General features: G+C 39.9%; 1 protein-coding gene across 1 annotated transcript in view; it reads right to left on the bottom strand.

Moving 5' to 3' along the window:
* kiss1r (KISS1 receptor) overlaps window positions 1-14083 on the bottom strand; it is a 29996-nt gene extending 15913 nt beyond the window's left edge. The window contains exons 1-2 of the mRNA XM_015369880.1: window positions 13706-14083; window positions 8619-8743 (exon numbers count right to left, since the gene is read on the bottom strand). Coding sequence (XP_015225366.1) covers window positions 8619-8743; window positions 13706-13952 — 372 coding nt within the window. The 5' untranslated portion in view covers window positions 13953-14083. The remainder of the gene's footprint in view (window positions 1-8618; window positions 8744-13705) is intronic.
* Window positions 14084-21475: the final 7392 nt, after the last annotated feature.

Below are 21475 nucleotides of genomic sequence, written 5' to 3'. Positions count from 1 at the left end.
TATTGGTAGGGACAATTAGGTCGGTTCAAAATGTTGGTAGGGACATGTCCCGATGGTCCCTATGCAAACCTACGCCCATGCTCTTTATTATCAAACTGTTTATTTAGTGGGAATGATTCAAGTTCCAGCTTTTTGACACAGCAGAATACTCACTTAAAATAATCCTAGACACATCCACTCTATCCATTCTGTATTTATTGAACATGATAATTTTGGTGTTATGGGCTGCAGGGTGGAGTAGTTTTTAGCACTGTTGCCTTGCAGCAAGAAGGTTCCGGGAGTGATTCCCGGCCCTGGCTCTTTGGGTCTTTGGAGTTTGCATGTTCTCTGCATGAATGTTTGGGTTGTCTCCAGGTACTCTGGCTTCCTCCCACTGTCCAAAAACATGACTGTTAGGTTAACTGGTTGTCCTTAAGTGTGAGTCTGTGCAAGGTTGTTTCCTCTATCTTAAAATATGCAATGACTTTCCTGCTATTCTTTAGCTTTGCACAGGCTAATGTATGCTTCTAGGTAGAGACGCCATTACTTCAAAGATGTCTTCAGACATTGTTTGCCTTTATTCATTAGAGAGAAAAATTAACCATAGATCTGTAAAAGAATAGAACTGAGTAAAGAGCAAAATTCAGATTTTAACCTCAGCTCAGTGTACTGTAGAGATAATGCTCAGGCCCTGTAGAAGGGCAAATTGCCTTTCTTCCATTTCAGACTCCTATTGCTCAAACTGCATGTCTGAAGCACATGAATGAACTCTTCTAGCAGATTGAACACTCTTTCAGTAACGGCAATTGCAGACCACCCATCTGCAGTTAGAGCTAACCAAACATACTTTGGATTTGCTCATCACTAGGGGTCTGGGTCCAACTTTCACCAGAAATGGGAAGACTCAAAAACAGACTTAAAAAAAACTTTTGGTTTGGTTCGACATTCCTTTAATTCAAAACTGGGTCATAACCCAAAAAAATCCAATAACAGCAGAGGTTCCCAAAAATCAGAGGCAGAGGCAGGTCCAAACTCCTGGTATGTCTTAGAGTACATAATTTTTTAGGGCCTGAAAAACAGCTGGGGCATTTGTCAGTCCAAATGGCTTCACAAGATACTAATAATGTCCATTAAGGATATTAGAAGCAGTCTTCCTTTCATCCCCCTCCCTATTTCTCACCAGGTGACAGGCATTCCTTAATTCCAGCTTTGTGAAAATTTTCTCACTCTGAAAAATTTCAAAAGCAGAAGAAATCAGAGGGAGGAGGTATCTGTTCTTGACTGTGATTTTATGAAGTCCTCGGTAGTCGATACATGGCCGCAGAGACTTGTGCTTTTTTGCCACAAAGAAGAACCCAGCACCAGCATGAGATGATTGTGGTAGAATAAAGCCTGACTTGAGAGTGTTGTCCATGTAGTCTTTAATGGCCTGCTGTTCTGGTAATGACACTAAATAGAGATATCCTTTGGGGGGTGAAGTTCTACGCAGCAAATCAATGGTGCAGTCATATGGCTGATGAGGAGGCAACGAGGTTGCCAATGACTTGCTGAACTCTTCTTTCAGATCGTCGTAATACGTGGGAGCTTTGGTTAGTTCAGGACAATCAGGATCTAAATCCTTTGAAATAGATGGTGCTATTGAAGGGAAAAAAACCTGTATGGACCCGATTGATTCTGGAGACAATCACAGTTCAAACACAGAATAGAATCTGTTGTCTACTCAATGTTTGGATTATGCATGGTCTAGGATTACTGGGTGCTCAGGAAAGTGTGCTAGAAGAAACCCAATCATCTCAGAAATATGGTCAGGAAATATAACCTTAACAGATGGAGTATGATGAGAAAACCAAGCATGAGAGGTGTCAATCAAGAACCGTGGTCTGCAGGGGTTCCTCAGGAGGAATAACCTTAAAGATATTTTTTCTGCAAAATGTGCATCCAACAGCTTAGCAACAGCACAGAGTCAATAACAACCATATGTTCAACACCTTTTGCAGAATTGTTTGATTAGCACGTTTGGAGTCGATGTCATGATCTGGCCTGTTTGCTCCTCCCTAATTAGTAATTCCTCTCACCTGCCATTTTCCCTCTGCCTCAATTACAATTTATTCCCCTCACCTGTTTCCTCTGGTTTAAATTCAATTCAGCCTGAGAATTCAGTGCCAGATCATTATTTGTCTTTCTTTAGCCTCTCTGTTATTTTGATTCCTTGGTTCATGTTTTGGATCCTGGCGGCCAGTGGAAAGAGGGTTTTGTGTTTGTCTCGTCTCCTGATCGTCCACTGTTCCTCCCCCGCTGAGTCCTCTGGGTTTTTGGCTCTATATGTGGGGAGGTTCAGTTTTTATCCAGTAAGCCTGGCTCCAGGGAGGAGACCAGTTTAAAGGTCCTCCATTCAAGTTCTGGTTCCACATCCTGTCTCTGCTACCCTCTGCCACTGAGCCTGCCCATCTGCACCTGATCCCGTCTGCTCCTGTGCGTGACCACCTGGTCACGCTTCCGGTCCCAGTCAGACTCTGAACCCACCTGGGAGCTCTTTGATGCATGGAAGCCTGGATCCTGCCACCTGTCTGTTCCAGCCTGATCTGGATCCTGTTCCTGTCTGTTCTGAATCCCTGACCAGGATCGGCTTCCTTCAAGACTTCTGGAACTGCAGCACTGGGGACATTCTAGGACTGGACTGTTAAACCAGAGTGTCCCCTCCTGCAGTATCCGTGAGCCACAGCTCCGCTTTTGTTTTGGTTATGTTATTTAATAAACGTTTTGAACTTTCCTACTGACTGTCTCTCCTTGAATACTGGGACCATCTGACCATTCATGACATCGATAGAAAAGGCAGTTCCACCCACCAGGGTTTCTTCTTTTGAGGAACTCTTATATTAGTAGAACAGTGTAAGACTCGGTGGCCCAACTGACTACAATTGAGAGTCCCTCCCTCAAACAACAATGGCGCTCTGCAGGAGGAAGGCAAGTCCTATCAAGCGCAATAGGTTCCTCAAGCAAAACATATGGACTGGAATACAAAGGGGAAGCAGACTCAGGAGTGGGAGTATGCCAGGACTTAGAATCGCCTGTCACATTGTGTCTCCTTTGTTTCTGTGAGAAGTTGTTTGAAGAAGCCTGTTCTCTCTTACATTCATAAAGTCTTTTTTCAATCTTATCAAAAAGGATATAAGAGAGTCCGAATCCTAAGGTAAATCCAACAGTGCCAAATTATCCTTGAAAGAAAGACCATTTAAAAAGGCATCAAAAAGAGCGACTTGGTTCCAATGACTGCCAGCTGCCAAGGTACAAAACTCAATAGCATGGTCTAAAACACGTCACATGTTCTGACCACCTCCCACCCAGGTCTGGTGTGCTGAAAAATATGTGTGTAACTCTTAGTGAAAATTACTTATTGACTGATTTTCGTTCCCAATCCTAAGTGGCCCATGCTTCTGCTCTGCCAGAAAGATGGCTGATTATGAAAGCAATCTTGGCTCTTTCAGTAGGGTAGGAATATTACTGAAAATGGAGGCCCAATTGTGTCAAAAATGTCTCACACTGACCAGAGTCCACAGAAAATTTCTCCAGACAAGCAAGATGAACAGGAGGGAGCGGAAGCGATGAAGGCTTGGCAGAACAAGCTTCTCAAATTTGACTGAACCAGATCCTGATTACTGGCAGGCTGGTCAGAGGAGCAGTCGACCAGGAAGCTTAATGGGTCTGTGACAGAGGACATGAACTGCTTTGTTGTATATTCAGCCCTTTAACTTGTAAAAAAGCAAGTTGCTATTCCTGTTGGTAGATCAATCTCCCCTGGCCACCCAAGACATTTAAAACAGAGTAGGAGTCAGCTGAGTCGATTGTTGGCCAGTTCATACTGTCTTATGACTCAGAAAAGGGAGGCTTAAAAACAGTTTGCTTTGTTTGAAATAGGAATGGAAAAGAATAAATAACACAAGTAGCTTTTTACTAACATGAAAGCACCTGACAATCTGTTTTCGGCTTCCGCTTTGACAGACCTGTTTAAGGTTGGACTGCTGTCGCACATTTATTAGTGTTTGGTTGGCTCATCTGATCCACTTTCCGGGGGGCTTTCCTTGGATACAGAGTGTTAAGTGTTCATTTTCCCTGTCTTTTTTTCTTTAAATAACAACATAAAAAACAACAAAAAGGCATCAAAGAAGGATGAAAAACTTGCAAACTGAATAATAAATCAAATGCTTGAACTCTTAACCTGTATCTGAGTCCTAAATTCGCAAGGAGAGGAAATCAAATAGTAAACCCACAATGGCAGAGTTAACAGAAAAAAGCAAGGAGAAAATACAGGGAAAAGCTATCACAAAATGAAAACCACACTTCAAAGGATTATTGGGAAATATGTTTTTTCTTGTCATTTGTTTTAATTTTTTTTTTTTTCAGTTTCGGGTTGTGAATGTAATATTTTGGTCTTGCCATTTAATTCATTTATTGTATTTAGTGTCATACTAATGCCTTTTTATCTGTTCTCTGTATATTTTCTTTCTTGTGATAGTTAAGCTTTTTCACTTTTTTATATAAACATATCTTTTGTTTTTCAATTCAGCTCAGCTATGATAATTTCACTCCTTACCTTAATCACCAGAGTTTACACTCTCCCTGGGATGATCTAAATCTATCTGATTAAGCTCTCATGGCTTTAGGGCCACTTGTCTTCCTTTGCACGGTACTTAAGCTTCTTGGGTTTCATTGATCCATGTTGTCGTCTTCCTTATTACACAGATTCATGTCTGGTTCATGTTTATCAATGTGGGAAGTTTCTTCATTTTCATTAATTCTCTAATCATTGTGCAGCTTCAAAATTTCTCTTTGCAATTTGGTCCGACTCAGACACCCATATCTTCCATTTACTGCATGCTTTGCTGTTGCTTTCTGATTCTTTGTAACCATTTTTTAGAATCCTAAAAATGTGTATGCATTTTTTGTTTTTTCCAGCTTTTATGCCCTGCCGGCTTTTGTGTCTTTCCTCATAAGGGTCCTTATATATATAGTCAACCAGCCATTTCCTCCCGTTAAGTTTGATTTCAGTTTGTTCTCTTTCTTCACAGCTAGACCCTATAACCAATCAACCACCTGCTCCTCATTCATAATAAAATGTCCAGGTAGAATCTCTTCTGTGGTCAACTCTTAGCTTGCTTTTTTTTTGTTGGTCCTGGCAGTATCTCCCTCAGTCTCCATGTAACCGGCCTTTTAATTTTCACCTTATATAAATAAAATCGATAGTTTTTAGACTGCAGTCAGTTTGAAAGCAGCTACTTATCTTCCTTTTTCTTATTTCATAGGGTTTGCTAAAACATAATAACTATGGGTTGGAATAAGAAGTATTGCAGATATTGTATTATGTCACTCTTGTGAGTTAAAAGAAACAAACTTTGAGTACATTTTGCATATACTTATGATAATTGCTTTATTGCATAAATAAGTAAAGTAGAGATTAACACAAATGTGCTTAATTCCAAAGCTATTTAAGACCCCTGCTGATGAAGATTCTATTTAAGACTAACACAGCTTGTACTTGTAGCTTTATTTACTAACAAGATCAAATGTTGGCTAAAACCCTATTAGTTCAAAGTGGTTCTGAATTATGCTTTTGTTAAATTATTGAATATAATGAATAAATGTACTTTTTTAATGAGAACAGTAAAATCCTGTCTAAATAAAGAACTGTTGTCGTTTTTACACACAATACAAAAGATCTGGCATACTTTTTTGAGGGTAAAAAAGGCGGTATCAAAAGTAACTAGTAACTTTATTATTGTGTATAAGTAGAATAACAGGTTATTACTCTTTTAAATCAGTTGTTAACTTAACAATAACCCTTATACATACCTACTATGCCCCCCTTAACATTTCTGAACTGGCATTTGTATATAGCAATAGTGACCTTATTCAGGGAATTTCTTTTTGGATGATTTTCTATGACACGCATTTTAGTTAGCCAACTTATCTTTTAGTTGAACAATTTATTATCAAACCTAAAATGTAAAACAATGCATAACAATTTGCTAAAAGACAACTTAAGAAAATGATTGTCAATGCATTTTGTTTTACTCTTTTAGCCCTATCCTTCTTCTACCCCATACTTTAAAGATTTTATCCTTGCAAATTGAAGAGATTTTTTTAGTCTTAAAATGACATAATATACTCACTAAAAACTGTAAAGTTGTCTACAAAAAGCCTTCAAACTAATCTGGATACATATTTTAATTGTTGTTGTTTTTTGTTGTTTTTTTACATACAGTACATATTCAGTGCAATGAAAGAAATTACACTTGAGCATTCCTCTTCTTGATTCCTGAGACTCATTTTCCTCTCCAGACTCTCCAAGTTCTCCAGAGTCATTTCATCTTCCAACCAATAAGCTTCAGAGGTGTAGCCAGAACATTTTATAAGGGTGGCCAGGTAATAACCAATGCACACTGAGTGGTGGCCGAAAGTGGATAGGCACCAGAACCTCAGGGTAACTCTACACTGTTCCAATGGGAAAATTAACAAGCAAAACATCCATATTTTTTAAATAAAGACAAACTATTCTTTCCCATAGCTTTTGCTGTCATGATCTGCTGTGGTAGCTGGCCTTAATTACTCATGCCTTTCACCTGCTTCACTCTTTCCAGCTCCTAATTACCATTCATCTCATCCACCTGCCAGTTTGCCTTATATTGGGCTCGGTTCCAGCTATCAGGGCCAGATCATTAAATGTTGTTTTCTGTTAAGTCCTGTTGAATATAAGGTTTATGTTCTGGATCCTGGCAGCCAGAGGAAAGATGTTTTTGTGTCTGTCTCGTCTCCTGCTCGTCCACTGTTCCTCCCCTGCTGAGTCCTCAGGGTTTTTGGTTCTTTACGCGGGGAGGTTAGGTTTTTATTCCAGTATGCCTGGCTCCAAGGTGGAGACCAGTTTAAAGGTCCTGCTTAAGTTCTGGTTACACGTCCTGTCTCGTGCTGTCCCTGCCCTTCTGTACCTGATCCTGTCTGCTCCTGTGCGTATCCGCCTGGTCACGCTTCTGGACTCTTAACCTGCCTGGGAGCTCTAGGATGCCTGGAAGCCTGGATCCTGCTTGTTCTGTCTGTTCCTGCCTGTTCTGAATCCCTGTCCAGGATCGGCTTCCTGCAAGTTCTCTGGGACTGCTACACCAAGGACACTCAGTAATCCATACCGCGTCTGTCTTCAGTCCAGCGGCTGGATTGTGCCCATTTCCAGGGAGATGGACTGGACTGTTGAGTGTCAGAGATTGGGCGGTGTCAAGCCCCCCTCCTGCAGAATCCAAGAGTCGCAGGTCGTTGTAGCTCCACTTTAGTTTCAGTTTGTTTATGTTTTTATATTAATAAACGTTTTGAACTTTCCTACTGACTGTCTCACCTTGAATACTGGGTCCAATAAAAAATATTAAAATTATTAAAAAATAAAAAATAAAATACTGGGTCCATCTGTCCTTTTTTTTGACATTTGCAAACAAATAGCTTTCTAGATAAATGGTATATGGAATAAAATTCTTTTAGGTTTGAGTTCTGGGGCAAACATCTTTTCCATTGTCATTTCTTACTTACTTTTATTAATAATCATTATGCATAAAACTGATATTTACAAGTACTAATACCTACATAAATTAACTATTTAATAAGCTTTTACTAATATATTTATTTATCTACGATTTCACTGAAGACTCCAAGACGAATCTTCTTTACCCCATATAACATAAAATTTAACCCTGAAAAAAGCATGAATTCTGTACTTATCATCTTTAATGTAAGTATATTGATGTGCATAATTAACCACAGCGTTTTTTGTCAAATAATTGTTGATATATTAAAATGTTTTGAACATTCCACTTGAGAGGTATTACTGCTGCCATCATCTGTAGTAGAGGGGGAAAAAATGTTAGGGGTGGCAACAGGGGTGGCCAATGATTGGCTGGCCCCCCATCTAGCTCTGCCCCTGATAAGCTTAGAGAATGCTTAGTTATTCTTCAGTAGTCCCTCTGCTCCATTCTTACATAATAGGTAATGATCATAAGTGAACTTAAACAACTATTGATTTTGTCACAAAAGCTGTACTTTACAGTTGACAAGTGAAAAAGTTTTAACCAGTAAAATAATTCCTGTTGTCAAAGCATTTTCATGAACAATAGTCAGTGATGGTATGAACGTCTTCAAAATTATAGCTAGTGATACATGATGTCCACCTTTGCGAATGGATAGTTAAATGCAGTTTAACCATCACTGATGGTTCTAATCCCATAATGCTATGGGATTAGAACCATAGCATTTTTGCCAGGTAGAGCAGTCATATGATATTAGATTATGTGGAAAATGTTTAACCTGTTGGACTGGTAAGATGCGTTGACGGCTTTTTCCTGAAGAGGTTCCCAGCACTGGTGCTAGGGCTATTTAACCTTGCTTGTTTTCCAAGCACCTTAGACCCAGACTGGAGCTGTGTCATTATAACCATATAACTTATTGTTTGATCAACCCCATCCCCACATTAAAAAGATGTGTATCAATAATCGTCCAACGCACCAGTTAAACATTGGAATTAATTGACTTAAAGCAAAACAGACAGGTTAGAATAAATATAAAACATTATTTAGGATTAAAGACAAGAGAATGAGTCAGTCTGTTACCTGTTGTAGAAAGGCAACAAATTTGCACATGAAATTGCCAAAGATCCATCCGGGGAGGGGATAGAGAGTGGCAGTGAAGGGGACACAGCAAACCAAAAAGATAATATCGGTAGCAGCCAGGTTTGCTGAAGAGAAAGAAAAATGAATGTCAGGTTAACAATCTGCATAAGATATGCTCGAGTGTCTTTCACATAAAAAGGTATGGGCACAAGCAAGACAGCCCAATCAGTTGATCAGTGTCTGCTTACAAACTACTTTTATATCAGTAAATCATCACAGGCTGAGAAAGAAAATACAGACAGACAGACAGACAGACAGACAGACAGACAGACAGACAGACAGACAGACAGACAGATAGATAGATAGATAGATAGATAGATAGATAGATAGATAGATAGATAGATAGATAGATAGATAGATAGATAGATATATATATANTATATATATATATATATATATATATATATATATATATATATATATTTGGAACAATCTACAAAAGAGGCTGTATTGTAGTGTCCAGATGAAAGTCAAATCCTAGTAAAAGGCACATCACAGTTTGTCTGGAGTTTACCAAAGGGCACTTGAAGGACTCTAAGACCATGACAACAAAAAGCTCTGGGGCCTAATATACAATACTGAATAGAACTGTCTGTCAGTCTCAACTACTGCAATGTACAACAAGTCATTACAATTTACATAAAAACTCCCATATTTCTAATAGGCACAAGTCATCCCACAAACTAACATGAAGAATAATCAATGTTCAAAATGATGCAGGACCTCACAAAAATGAAAGAAATAAAATAAAATAGAAGCAAGCCATCGCGCATAGTCTGCTCTTTGACATTGAAAAAACATTTATGCTCCTCCGCACACAGACTGATACGGATTTAACCAGATCGAAAGGAATTTTTACATTAACATCTAACCAAGGCTTTTTCTATTATCTTTCAAAGTTAGGTTGCATTATTGTTTAAGGCTAAACTCTTAAAAAAAAACAGGAAGGTAAGCTTTGGTGGTTTATAGATTATTTCTCTATTTACTACACACTTTCAAACACTATAATGCAACGTTAATTTTTGTACATGCTGAGTTGTGCTAAATATATTTAATCTAATTTTATTTTCTTCCATATGCGTGTTTCGTACATGGTGCAAATGGCAAGTGTCATGTTTGTAGGAAACATACACCACTCATTACAGGACCAACACCACACCTAGAGTAAAGCATGGTGATGGCATCATCATACTGTTGGGATTGTTTTAAGCAGCAAGCACAAAAAGAGTTATCAGAATAGAAGAAAATACAAATGTAGAAATGTACAGAGTCCTCCTGGATGAAAATCTTCTCCACACAGCTATTAACTTTAAATCAGGGCAAGAGTTCATTTTTCAACAGGATGATGCAGAACACATAGCCAATATCTCAAAGGAGTGGCTTCAGAACCACTTTTTTAATTTAAGTGGCCAAGCCAGAGTCCAGACTTGACTCCAAAGAAGAGGGTCAAACCACCTTAAGATAGATGAACCAGGCAAGTGTCAACATATTCTAGACGACTAGACTAGTTGTCAGACACAGAATCCTCCCACTTTCCTAAAAAGTCTATAGACTTTCTTTTTAAACCTTTATGTGACTCATACCTTCGAGCAATGGGAGTATCTATTTCCTTTGCAAATCTCAGGTTAGTTTGTATTGCACCAATTCACAACACATGACATCTTAAGTCACTTTACAGAGACAATTCAACCAGATCATACAGTCAGATTGGTTCACAGTTTTCTGTCTCAGGAAAAACAGCTGACTGCATCAACTCATTAACTCTAAGGCAATCCCTCAAGCATGCATGTAGTGACAGTGGAGAGGAAAACTCATTTAGGAACTTATGTGCCTGGATAGTGTCCTCTGCCCAAAGTTCAATGAGAGCCTCATTATCTGCATCATACCAGGTTGCACCACGCTCTTTTTATGCCATTTATTGTTAATAGGCTGAGAAGAATTTTGTGTTGTGAACAGGTGAATAGATCTGTGAATTGCAAAGCCAGACACGCTGGAAAACACATGAAATGAGTCAGCTGACTGTAAATAGGAGTTGACGCGGGCTGCTCATCTGCTCTTTGTTATCAGAGAACTGAGCCGCAACTGAAGCATGCCAAGCCCTAATGTTAAACTAGTACTAGATTTAGTGCGGTCACAGTAGGTTGTGTCTGGCACGGTCCGGTTCAGTTGCATTTAATTTACACTCAACAGTTATCACAGTTACTGTGTTCAGACTGTTCTCAGCATGGTTTCACAAGGATAGTGTAAATGGAGCAACAGGGGAAAAAAGAGGCAGGGACACAAAATGCAATGTTTCAGAGACATCATCCAGGCTGTGAACTAAAGAAGAAAAGGACTGCCTTTAAAAAGTGTGAAATTCTAAATGGATAGAATGTCTGTCCCTTTAAAGTACCAACATTTGGAACTTATAAACAATGGTCTTAGTTTTCTAAAAAAAAACACTACACTTTTGTACAGTCTGAACCAATCAAGTTGACATTCATGCATGATACATGATGAAACTTTAGTCCAGATCTGTCACTGGTATCATGAGCCAAGAGACTGCCTTGGAATCATGTTTTTTTTTTCATTGTGAATGTTTGTTTTTTTATGTCTGCAAGTGTGTTACTCATTTTATGGACTATTTATCAGTCTTTATATCCACAATCAATTATGCTTGGGAATTTAAATTCTAGTCATAAAAGCCAGAGCCCAGAAAATGCATTGATGTGTTGATAACATATCAGTCAGAGGTCTGCAGTCTGGCTCACATCTTCCTCCTTTATCCCTCAAAGCGGCAAAGATGTCAAACATAATTCCCATTTGTTTTATTAGCTGATCTAATCCCATTCCAACCTATGTCTGATGATATGGTTGCAAGTGAAATTATGGTGAATATGTCACTCTTTCAGTGCTGTGCCGCTGGGATATATTAACCAAGATCAAATTATTCTCAACATCCAGACTGCAATATACAAACACAGACACTCTTAGTTCATGCACAAGGTCACCTAGCTGCAAAAACATTATTTTAATTCACAGTTAGGTGTTTTTTTCTCCTATTATTTCTTGCCTCTGTGAATGAAACCGAGGTAAGTTATAGTTTTGTTAATAGCTGGTATCAATACCTGTCAGATTGCAAAGATATCCATATTCATGCCTTTATCTCCATGTAGTATTTTTATGCATATCTTTTGTCCTTGCTGCTTCAAATAATGAGCTGGTTTTAAACACTACCATCAGATTCATGAGATGTGATATGTCGCAGTTTTTCATGTCCTCTTCCGCATCTGCAGTATACTCATTTAGCCTCATTCAGGTGTGAGCACATATTGAAAAGTGGAAAAACAATCATTGTTCAGCAGCAAGGTTTGGGAGCACATATTGATTTGCAGGGGCTTCATTAATTAGACACTTGTGAAATCTCCAATGTGCATGCTTTATGTTCAAATAAAATCCACACAAACCCTTTAATGATTATATTCTTCTAAAACTGGTTTTATTTAGAAGAGATGATCATGTTTTCAAGGCTTAGAGCAAATGCAAAAACTCACTATTATGTGCATTAAGTCTTGGCATATCAGGATATTGTATGACATATTTTACTTTTAACCCGATACAACCGAAAATCATCATATCTTTTTTAAAGTTGTGCATAATCAAATGAAAAAGGAAAGAGTGAACAATTTTTTAACATTATTTTTTTTTACATCTTGGTAAACAAACTAAACATCCTCAAGAAGAATGATAACAGTCAGGTCAGGGTATGGTATGGTAAGGCAAAACGGCAAACTTAATTAGACATGCATGTGTGCACCAAGCTTGCAGGTCCGGGAAGCAGATTCAAAACCCATGTGGGAGAGTCAGTTAAAAACACAAATATTGGTGTTACGCTCCAAAAATCTGACTTTTGTGGTAACGTATTTTTTGCCAAAAGCCATGTAGAGGAAACAACATCATATGGAAAACTGAACCTGTCACCTTCTTTGCAATATCTCAGTAATGATGGAAGATCCTTACATTACTCTGAACACACCACCCTGACATGTAATATTTTGGTTGTATAATGTCCTGTTGTTGAGATCATCTTGTGCAAATAGAGCCTTACATGTTTCTTGTGGAACATTAATAAACGTAGCTATATAATTATCAAGAAACACAGCACATGGACTGGTGATGAGAGGACAGAAAGAAAGTGTAAAGGAATGTGCTTTAATGCTTTCTCATGGTAGAGGTATCATAATGCTGTGGGTATAATTTTCTCCAGCACATGGACAGCTGTTGAGTTACTTGTTGAAAAACAACAGGAGAAGAAAAATCCACTTTTTACATGTGATAGACTGAAAGACAAAAAAACAACAACCCTTGAACCGCAAATGAATGCAAAGATGGCCCTACTAAAAGATTGGCTTAGAGAATTGAATACAAATGCATGTGTTTCAAAGTTAATCTTCGTAAATTAAGCTGAAAACCGTCTGTCGTTTTCCTTGGTATATTCCATAAAAACCCTCCCAAAATACTAACCCTAAAATGTTGTAAAATGTCATATCTTATAAATACTTTTGACAGGCACTGTGTATCATTCCTTCTAGCATTCTTTGTCTTCTTTGTGATACACCATGAATAAAACATTGGGCTCTTAAAATATGCTGCTGTAAACATGTTTTTTTCAGGGATGTGCGTGCAATTTCCAGTAATATCACACAGAACCACATTCTGATATAAAATACATGGACTGGCCTGCCTAATCTTTCCACTTGCCAAATGAATGAAAAAAAGCAACATTTCGTTTTATTTGAAAGCTACACTGCTTTTGCAGAAATTATTGTGCAAACATCACTTCTTAAAATCTTTGTCACTCTTTCCCTCTACTACTAGCAGAGTGAAATAAGGGATGAAGAGCCCTGTCAGTCTAATTGTTGCTTTACTTATTGGCTGATTATTTTATTGACACATTTTAGAAAGTCATGGTATCTCACTCTCATGTCCTCATGTATTTCTGTCACATTTTTCACTGTCTAAAAATAATAAATATAGTTTAAGCTTACCTATGTAGAAGTTGGTGGCAGTTCTCATCTGCCTGTGTTTAGATATAACATAAATAACAAGAGAGTTGCCCACTAGTCCAACCAGCATAATGAGAGAGAAGAACAGCGGAACCAGCCAGGCGTCTGTGAGAAATGGATGCTGGTTCCCCTCCTCATCTATGTCATATGAGCGTCTTACGAGAGATGCGTTTGCTTCTGATCCGTTGAGCCCGACCTGATCTGTGGAGTTCCACGGCTCCTCAAACATTGTGTTAGAAAGAAGGGTGGCTGCAGCGAGGGAAGATGAAAAAGATACTGAGGAGGGCAGGTTGTGGATTATGAGAATATTTGTGTTGCAATATGCTTGCTTTATGTCCACTTTCCTCTGGGGCTGAGAACGAAGGTCGAGAAAAACAAGGAGAATCCAATAAGAAACTTGAAAAACTGTGATTGTGAAAGGTTTGAGATTGCAGCAAAATTTGGAAATTCAAGAGAAAATGTAATAGAATATAATATCTGTCTGCAAAAAGTTCTAAACTCCCAAATTAGAAAAATAAAAACTACAAAAAAACAAATTTCTTTCAAACTCAAAGTGCAAACATAGTGACAGAATCGATATTTTTGCGGGGGAAAAAAGGAGCGTTTCCAGAGCCAGCTGACATAGTTATGTCACCAATGCATGACTTAAAGCATGCTGGGTCACGGTCTAGTGAGATCTGCCATCCACCAAACAAGAATCCGAGTGCAGACAGGCAGAGAGAGGTTTTCTCTGAGCTTTTTCACAAGCAAGAGTCCACAGCTTTTTTAAACCTCTCCTCGTTTCATATCCCTTCCTTTCAGAGTGAACCAAACCTTTCAGCGCTTCCACATACTTTGAAAAAAAAAAGAAAAAGAGCAACTTGATGAATCAGAGATGGTAAAGATGCTTATCAGTGTAGGAGTTAAGGTTTGCTCTTCGGTCCTGACAAACTGTGCTTAAAAAAGGAAACAACCCCAAGCATTATCAGCTTTTTGTCCTCCCAGCAGAGCTTAGTTGATTTTCCTTTGTTTGTGCTTCAGTGAAAATCACAGAGTGTAGTGAGTGAACCCGATGCTGGCGGCTTTTATAGAATGAGCAAGAGCAAGGACACACAGGCGCAATAGACAGGGGAGGTGTGCTCATATACACGTACAAAACTCAGAGCACGTGGGCAGCTGGATGACTTCGGGATAAACGTCTTCATGTTCAGGTCTCCTAGCAACATTATCCCTTAATGTTGCTTGTTGGAACAAATTGCTATTCTATAAATAAAGATCAGGACCAAAAACTGTAATAATTAATTGATACTATCTGCCACAGGAAAATTGGGAACTTAAATTCTGTACAAAAAATGCCTCAATGAAAAAAAAATTATGTCAGAAAGAGTCCTACATGTTTCATTCCCTGTTTTGAGAAATATCAATATGTACTCCTGATTAAAAAGGAAGACCCTAAGACAGCCTTTTTGTTTCTCAATTATCTTTGAAAGATTCACATAGAAATACTGAAAAAATAACTCATAAAAACTAACAGGGCCTTTTAAATGTATTTCCTAATTTAAACGGATCGACTGTGTAATAGACATTCCACTGGGGGACTTCAACGCCCACGTGGGCAGTGAAAGTAAGACCTGGACAGGGGTGATCGGTAGGAATGGCCTCCCCTATCTGAACCCGAGTGGTGTTCTGGTATTGGACTTCTGTGCTAATCACAATTTGTCCATAACGAACACCATGTTTGAGCAGAAGGATGTCCATAAGTGCATTTGGCACCAGGACAACCTATGCCGGAGGTCGATGATCGGCTTTGTAATTGTGTCATTTGATCTGTCTCGGACACTCAGGTGAAGAGAGGGGCTGAGCTATCAACCGATCACCACCTGGTGGTGAGCGGGATCTGCTGGCAGGGTAGGAAGCCAGTCAGACCTGGCAGGCCTAAGCATGCCTGTTGGGAACTTCTGGTGGATCCCTCTGTTAGTGCAGTCTTTAACTCCCACCTCCGGACGAGTTCTTACCAGATGCCATGGGAGGTTGGAGACATGGAGTCGGAGTGGTCCATGTTCTCCTCCTCCATTGTCCATGCGGACGTCTCTGGTTCTTGTCGTGGTGGCAATCCCTAAGCTTCCGTGGTAAGGTCTACTCCAAAGTGCTGGAAAGGATCCGGCTGATAGTTGAACCTCGGATCCAGGAGGAACAATGCAGTTTTTGTCCCGGTCCAGGCACACCGGACCAGCTCTATACCCTTCATCGAGTGCTCAAGGGTTCGTGGAAGTTCACCCAACCAGTCCACATGTGTTTTGTCGATCTGGAGAAGGCGTTCGAACGTGTCCCTTGTGGTGCCTTTGAGAGTTACTCAGGGAGTGTGGGATGCGGGGCCCTCTGTTAAGTACTGTCTGTTCTCTGTATGACCACAGTAGGAGCTATGTTTGCGTTGCTGGCAGTAAGTCAGACCTGCTCCCGGTGCATGTTTGTCTCCGACAGGGCTGCCCTTTGGACAGAATTTCTAGGTGCAGCCAGAGACCGGAGGGTGTCCGGTTGTGGAAGCTCAGGATATCATTTCTGCAGTTTGCAGATGATGTTGTCCTGTTGGCCTCATCAAACCAGGACCTTCAGCGTGCACTGGGGTGGTTTGCAGCCGACTGTGAAGCGGCCGGGTTGAGGACCAGCACCTCCAGATCTGAAGCCATGGTTCTCCACCTGAGAAAGGTGGACTCCCCTCTTCAGGTCGGTGGAGAGTCCTTGTCTCAAATGGAGGAGTTCACGTATCTCAGGGTCTTGTTCATGAGCGAGGGATGGATGGAGCGGGAGATTGATAGACGGATTGGTGCAGCGTTGGCAGCATAAATCCGGACTCCACATCAAAAGGAGCAAGCTGAGGTGGCACAGGCATCTGTTCCGGATGCCTCCTGGTTGCCTCCTTCGGGGTAAGTGTTCCAGGTATGTCCTATTAAGAGGAGGCCTCGTTGAAGGCCCCCGACCCACTGGAGGGAGTATATGAGCTGGCCTGATGTCACTTTGGGGTCCCCCCAGAGCAGCTGGAGGAGGTGAGTGTTGATCCTGAAATCTGGGCATCTCTGCTTAGACTACTGCCACCGTGACCCGGCCCCGGATAAAGCAGAAGAAAATGAATGGATCTATCTGAGGCATTTAGAGAGAATATTTTGGCAGCATTTAAATCTAATAAGGGTTTTAATGAGATTTCAAAAGATTGTAAAGTCAGTCACTAGTTACAGTAAATATATACGACACTGGACAGTCAGCCTCCAAGTGTGTGCTCGCGTCATCAAAGCAAGTTGCTCCTGAAAACAGAAAATGCTATATGCTAAAGGACTTATATAAAATCCTAAAATGTCTTCATTTGAGGATCTACACCAGGATCTTATTAATATTTACCTTTAACTGTACCAAAATGCCAAATCCATCAAGTTTGCTAGATAAACACATTGATTATAAAGAGGATCTCTGAAATAATGTTCTTCAAACTGAGCTGTGTCTAAATTTGTGACATTTCAACACTAAAACAGAGGAAATGTTTGGTATAAACCTACATTAGCAATCAAGTTTAACAAAGCCTCTTCCAAACTTTGAAGCATTAAACAGGAAGTTTCATGGTTTGGAGGCACCTGTTGCAGCAGCTCAACAACATAATAATCCACCATGTATTCTACTGTGTATCAGAGAGTATCTAAAGAAAATGTGTGACCATTCATGCTGAAGCTAAACTGGACCCTGTAGCATGATGACCTCAAATATAACAGTGCTGACACCAAGAACTGGCCTAATTAGGAAACAGAAAGTCCTGAGTGGGTCTCCTTACATCTCCACTTTCTTAGCTAGGGCTAATAACTCTTTTGTTTAATAACAAAGTTGTTGTTAATTTTTTTTTAACTGAAAATGATATCACTTTTTTTGTAAATAAATACAGAAATAATTGGGTGAACATTTGTTTGAAGGAAAAAATATTTAATATGTTTTTTTAAGTTTTCCAAATGATATGGTGGCATCCATTTAGACCCACCCTGTTCAGACCTGTTATTTCACAATATCCTTGGTGATTCAGATGTAAAGAGACAAGCCAAGCAGCAAAGATTTCCTCTTTGCATTAAAAGTCTTCTTTAATGATGAGAAAACAGGTAAATTCTTTAATGTGAATAAACCACATCACAGAGTTGTCTGTCAGATGATAAAGTAATCAAAAGAACCTCAACAGGTCAGTCGATGACTCTGTGTCTGATATGTTTAGTTGCTTGGTGTAACAATCAACATATACCGAATCGAACCGAACCGAAAACCGTGACCACGAAACCGTGAATCGAACCGAACCTTGGATTTTGTGAACCGTTCCACCCTTAATCTTGATTGTATAAGTAATTGTATTATGTGAAAAACCGACGTGTACACCTGGCTCTAAAAAAACACTGTAACCTATGTACTATTGGGAAAATTACAAAATCCAGATATTCAGAGATCCATGATACCGTAACTTTAACAAATCATTATACTTTTAACCACTGATGAGAATTTAATCAAAACATGTTTACATTTTCTTCATACACTGTTCTCCTGGAGGTACAGAGTTACTAGAAGAGTTAGAAAGAGCATTTCCAAAGATTACAAACCATTAAAAGGTGGCTCCTAAAGGCAGCAGCAGGGCAGACAGACACAATCTCAAAATAGTCATAGGGCCAGCACAGAAGTACTGTTAATTGGAAATGAAGAGCAGAGAAGCATCTCCCAGTACCATTCAATCTGTTCAGTTAGACCCACCGAGGTCACATGGAAGGGTCCATCATACAACAACCCTTGAACCACATATCCTGCTAAGGCCACCAGCTTAGCACACAAGGTTGAATGTAATAAATAATAAATAAACAAAAACATTTTAATCCACTATGAGAAATATAGCATTATATGTCAATTTCAAAGATGTATCAGCAATAATAACAATGCAATACCTTGTGATTTCAGATAAGTGCAGCATGCTATGAAGCTGGCAAAGTTATCTCTGAATCGTGATGTGAGCTTTGATTGCTTTAAGAAATACGGCCCAGGCCGTTCCCTCCTTGAAGTTATATTTTATTTTCATATTTTCAATGCTAACACACGAGGCATCCTTTATTATATCTACAGGGATGAAAAACCTTAGAGGATGGAGTGGGAAAGAAAAGAAAAACTACAATCGAAACAAGAGCAAAAATCCACTGCTGAGAGTAATAGCTTTAGGTGATTGCTTCACAATGCTTATGTAGTCTCATCTGTTCACCAACTAAGCCTAACCTTCTGAGAACCCTGCAAACGTTAGAAACTGACGTGCCAGTGTGGAGGGAGGCATTCACTTGGGCAATATGAGGAATTGTCTCTTGGCTGCCAGGTTTATCATTAGCTCTTGTCTATAGTATTAACTGGTCTGACTGAACAAATAATGAGATTTGGGTATAACATTAAAAAAATCAAAGGCAATTCATTTTCAAAAAACAATACCCTTCTCTCTTTTTGGTACCCCAAATAGACCTTGAAAATAAATGCATCTACAGTACATTTATTATTGCGGGAAGCTAATCTTACACAGATATCCTTTGAAGAAAATGCAATATTTGCTTGGAGTAAATATGTCCTGTGGGTTGAAAGAGGAGAAAACATGTTTGCATCCAAGTTGGCATTTGTTTTATGCAATCTCAATTTACTCATTGCACAATAATAGGCATCATTTAATATTTCTCTATCTGATTTCACAGAGCAATTGGAGTAAAGATTTTGAGAAATCTTTGAACATGGAATCTGTCTGCATGGAATCAATAGTTTATCCTTAATCCTGGAATCTCTGCAGTGGCCCATTTAGATCAGCCTACAGGTTATCAGAGACACTTATTATGGGGGAAAGACTGCTATTAGAAGAATATATAGAAGAATATATTTATATTTATATACGTACATATAAATACCTATGCGTGGACCGGGCCAATGAACTGAACTTATGGTGTAGTCTATATTATTGTAGTGGGTATACTGTGCTTAGAAATAAGCACGTCAGTAAGTGCAATGTAATTGACCATTTTTTTTATTTTTAAGCATATTTAACATTGCTTAATTTCTCAGTTGCTTACATTTGAATCAATCAACAACAAACTGTGCTACAGTTGGCTTTGTATTGAAAATACGTAGAATCTATAAAACAGTACAACAAAACATTCTTATGTATCAAGTACTACATGTAAGTACAGAAGTACTATGCAGGTTAAAACTGTGTCTATAAAATGTTGCAGACATGTTTGTTTTGAGGCTCCTTATGTTTCACTTGTCTTCTTGTTTCTGTTGCAGAGCGGTGGTTTCTTAACCATGTTGTCACATACTTCCTAGGGTCAAGAAGATTAACAGGAGGCCCTTTTATACTGATCATCATGAGATGACTTATATTTGACAACAACAGAGAAGATCTTTTATCTGTACAGATATTGTTCATTAAGCTGAACCCTCTTTCACACTCAGCTGTGCTACATGGAATGGTGTGCAAGCACGTGATCAGTGGTTTAAGGTTTTCAGGCTCCCTGCTCTATCCTTCCTTTGCCTTGCAGCTATATTTGCTGTGATCAGTGGGAATAAAGTAGTTTAATATGTTTTTAAGTGGGAAAGTCCACCTGAAAACTTCATCAGTGCTGTCAGTTCATCCAGATTACCATTCTGCCTTGCAATATTATTTCTGCAGGAGCCGCTCAGACCCCCCCATACCTGCGGTGCACTGTCAGTAGGAATCCCATTCAACAGCAGCCTATGGCCCGGTTGCCACCTCCTCGCGGTTCGCTGCGGTGGCTGGAAGCGGTTTTCATGAACGTAATCCAAACTGCAGGCACCAGGATAAAAAAAGCAAACACGCTTTGTCAGCAGGTTTCAGCATTGTAAGTTAATTTAGGCATTAATAAACTGTTTCAGATGAGTGATCATAGCGCTCTGTATCATCAGCGATGTGTCTGTCACCCTGCCAGCTCCCAGATCAGCGTCTCTGATTGGTTGATGCGGCGCTTCCAGCAGCAAAAGTTACATTTTTTTCTTCTCGAGCAGCAGCGCGTTTGCGGCGCATCGCGCGCGCCTGCTGCTCAAAAGCGCTGCGGGACCTTTTGCTGCGCCTTAACGCGTGTCAACCATTGACTTTGCATGTAAACTTGCTGCGCCTGCTGCGTCCAGTGTGAACGCAGCATTATTGGGCACTTTTAAGTGGTTATACGGAAATTCACAAGCTTTTCTAGTGGGTATACGGTGTATACTACATAGACTACACCACTGGTTTGATACTGCGGCCCATCCCCCACAACCCTCCACTGCTGGCTTCCCTCCAACGACCACTCCACCTTCTTCCACTCTTCCTCCATACAGACCCCCTGTCTGCTTTTCACCACCGTAATCCACATCCACCGACTCCGCCCCTCCCCCGTGCTTCACATCATGTCCTCCACAACATGAGGACCTCACCCCTCCCCCTACAGTTACCTCTACAGTGTCCTTCACTCCTGACCTGGTAAGAAGACAGCTAACCAGACTCCACTCCGGCAAAGCTGCGGGCCCCGATGGTGTACTCCCCTGGGTGCTCAAAGCTTGTTCCAACCAGCTGTGTGGAATATTTAGCCTAGTCTTCAGTCTGAGGATGCTCCTCCAGAGAGTACCCGTGCTTTGGAAGACGTCCTGCCTCATTCCGGTGCCAAAGACGTCGCGCCCTAGCGACCCTCAGGACTACAGGCCGGTAGCACTGACGTCCCATATCATGAAGACCTTTGAGAGGCT

The sequence above is a fragment of the Cyprinodon variegatus genome, unplaced genomic scaffold (genome assembly GCF_000732505.1).
Source record: "Cyprinodon variegatus isolate N-32 unplaced genomic scaffold, C_variegatus-1.0 Scaffold39, whole genome shotgun sequence".
Lineage (NCBI taxonomy): Eukaryota > Metazoa > Chordata > Actinopteri > Cyprinodontiformes > Cyprinodontidae > Cyprinodon > Cyprinodon variegatus.
The sequence above is the reverse complement of the archived record's forward strand: the minus strand, read 5'-3'. Positions and strand labels throughout refer to the sequence as shown.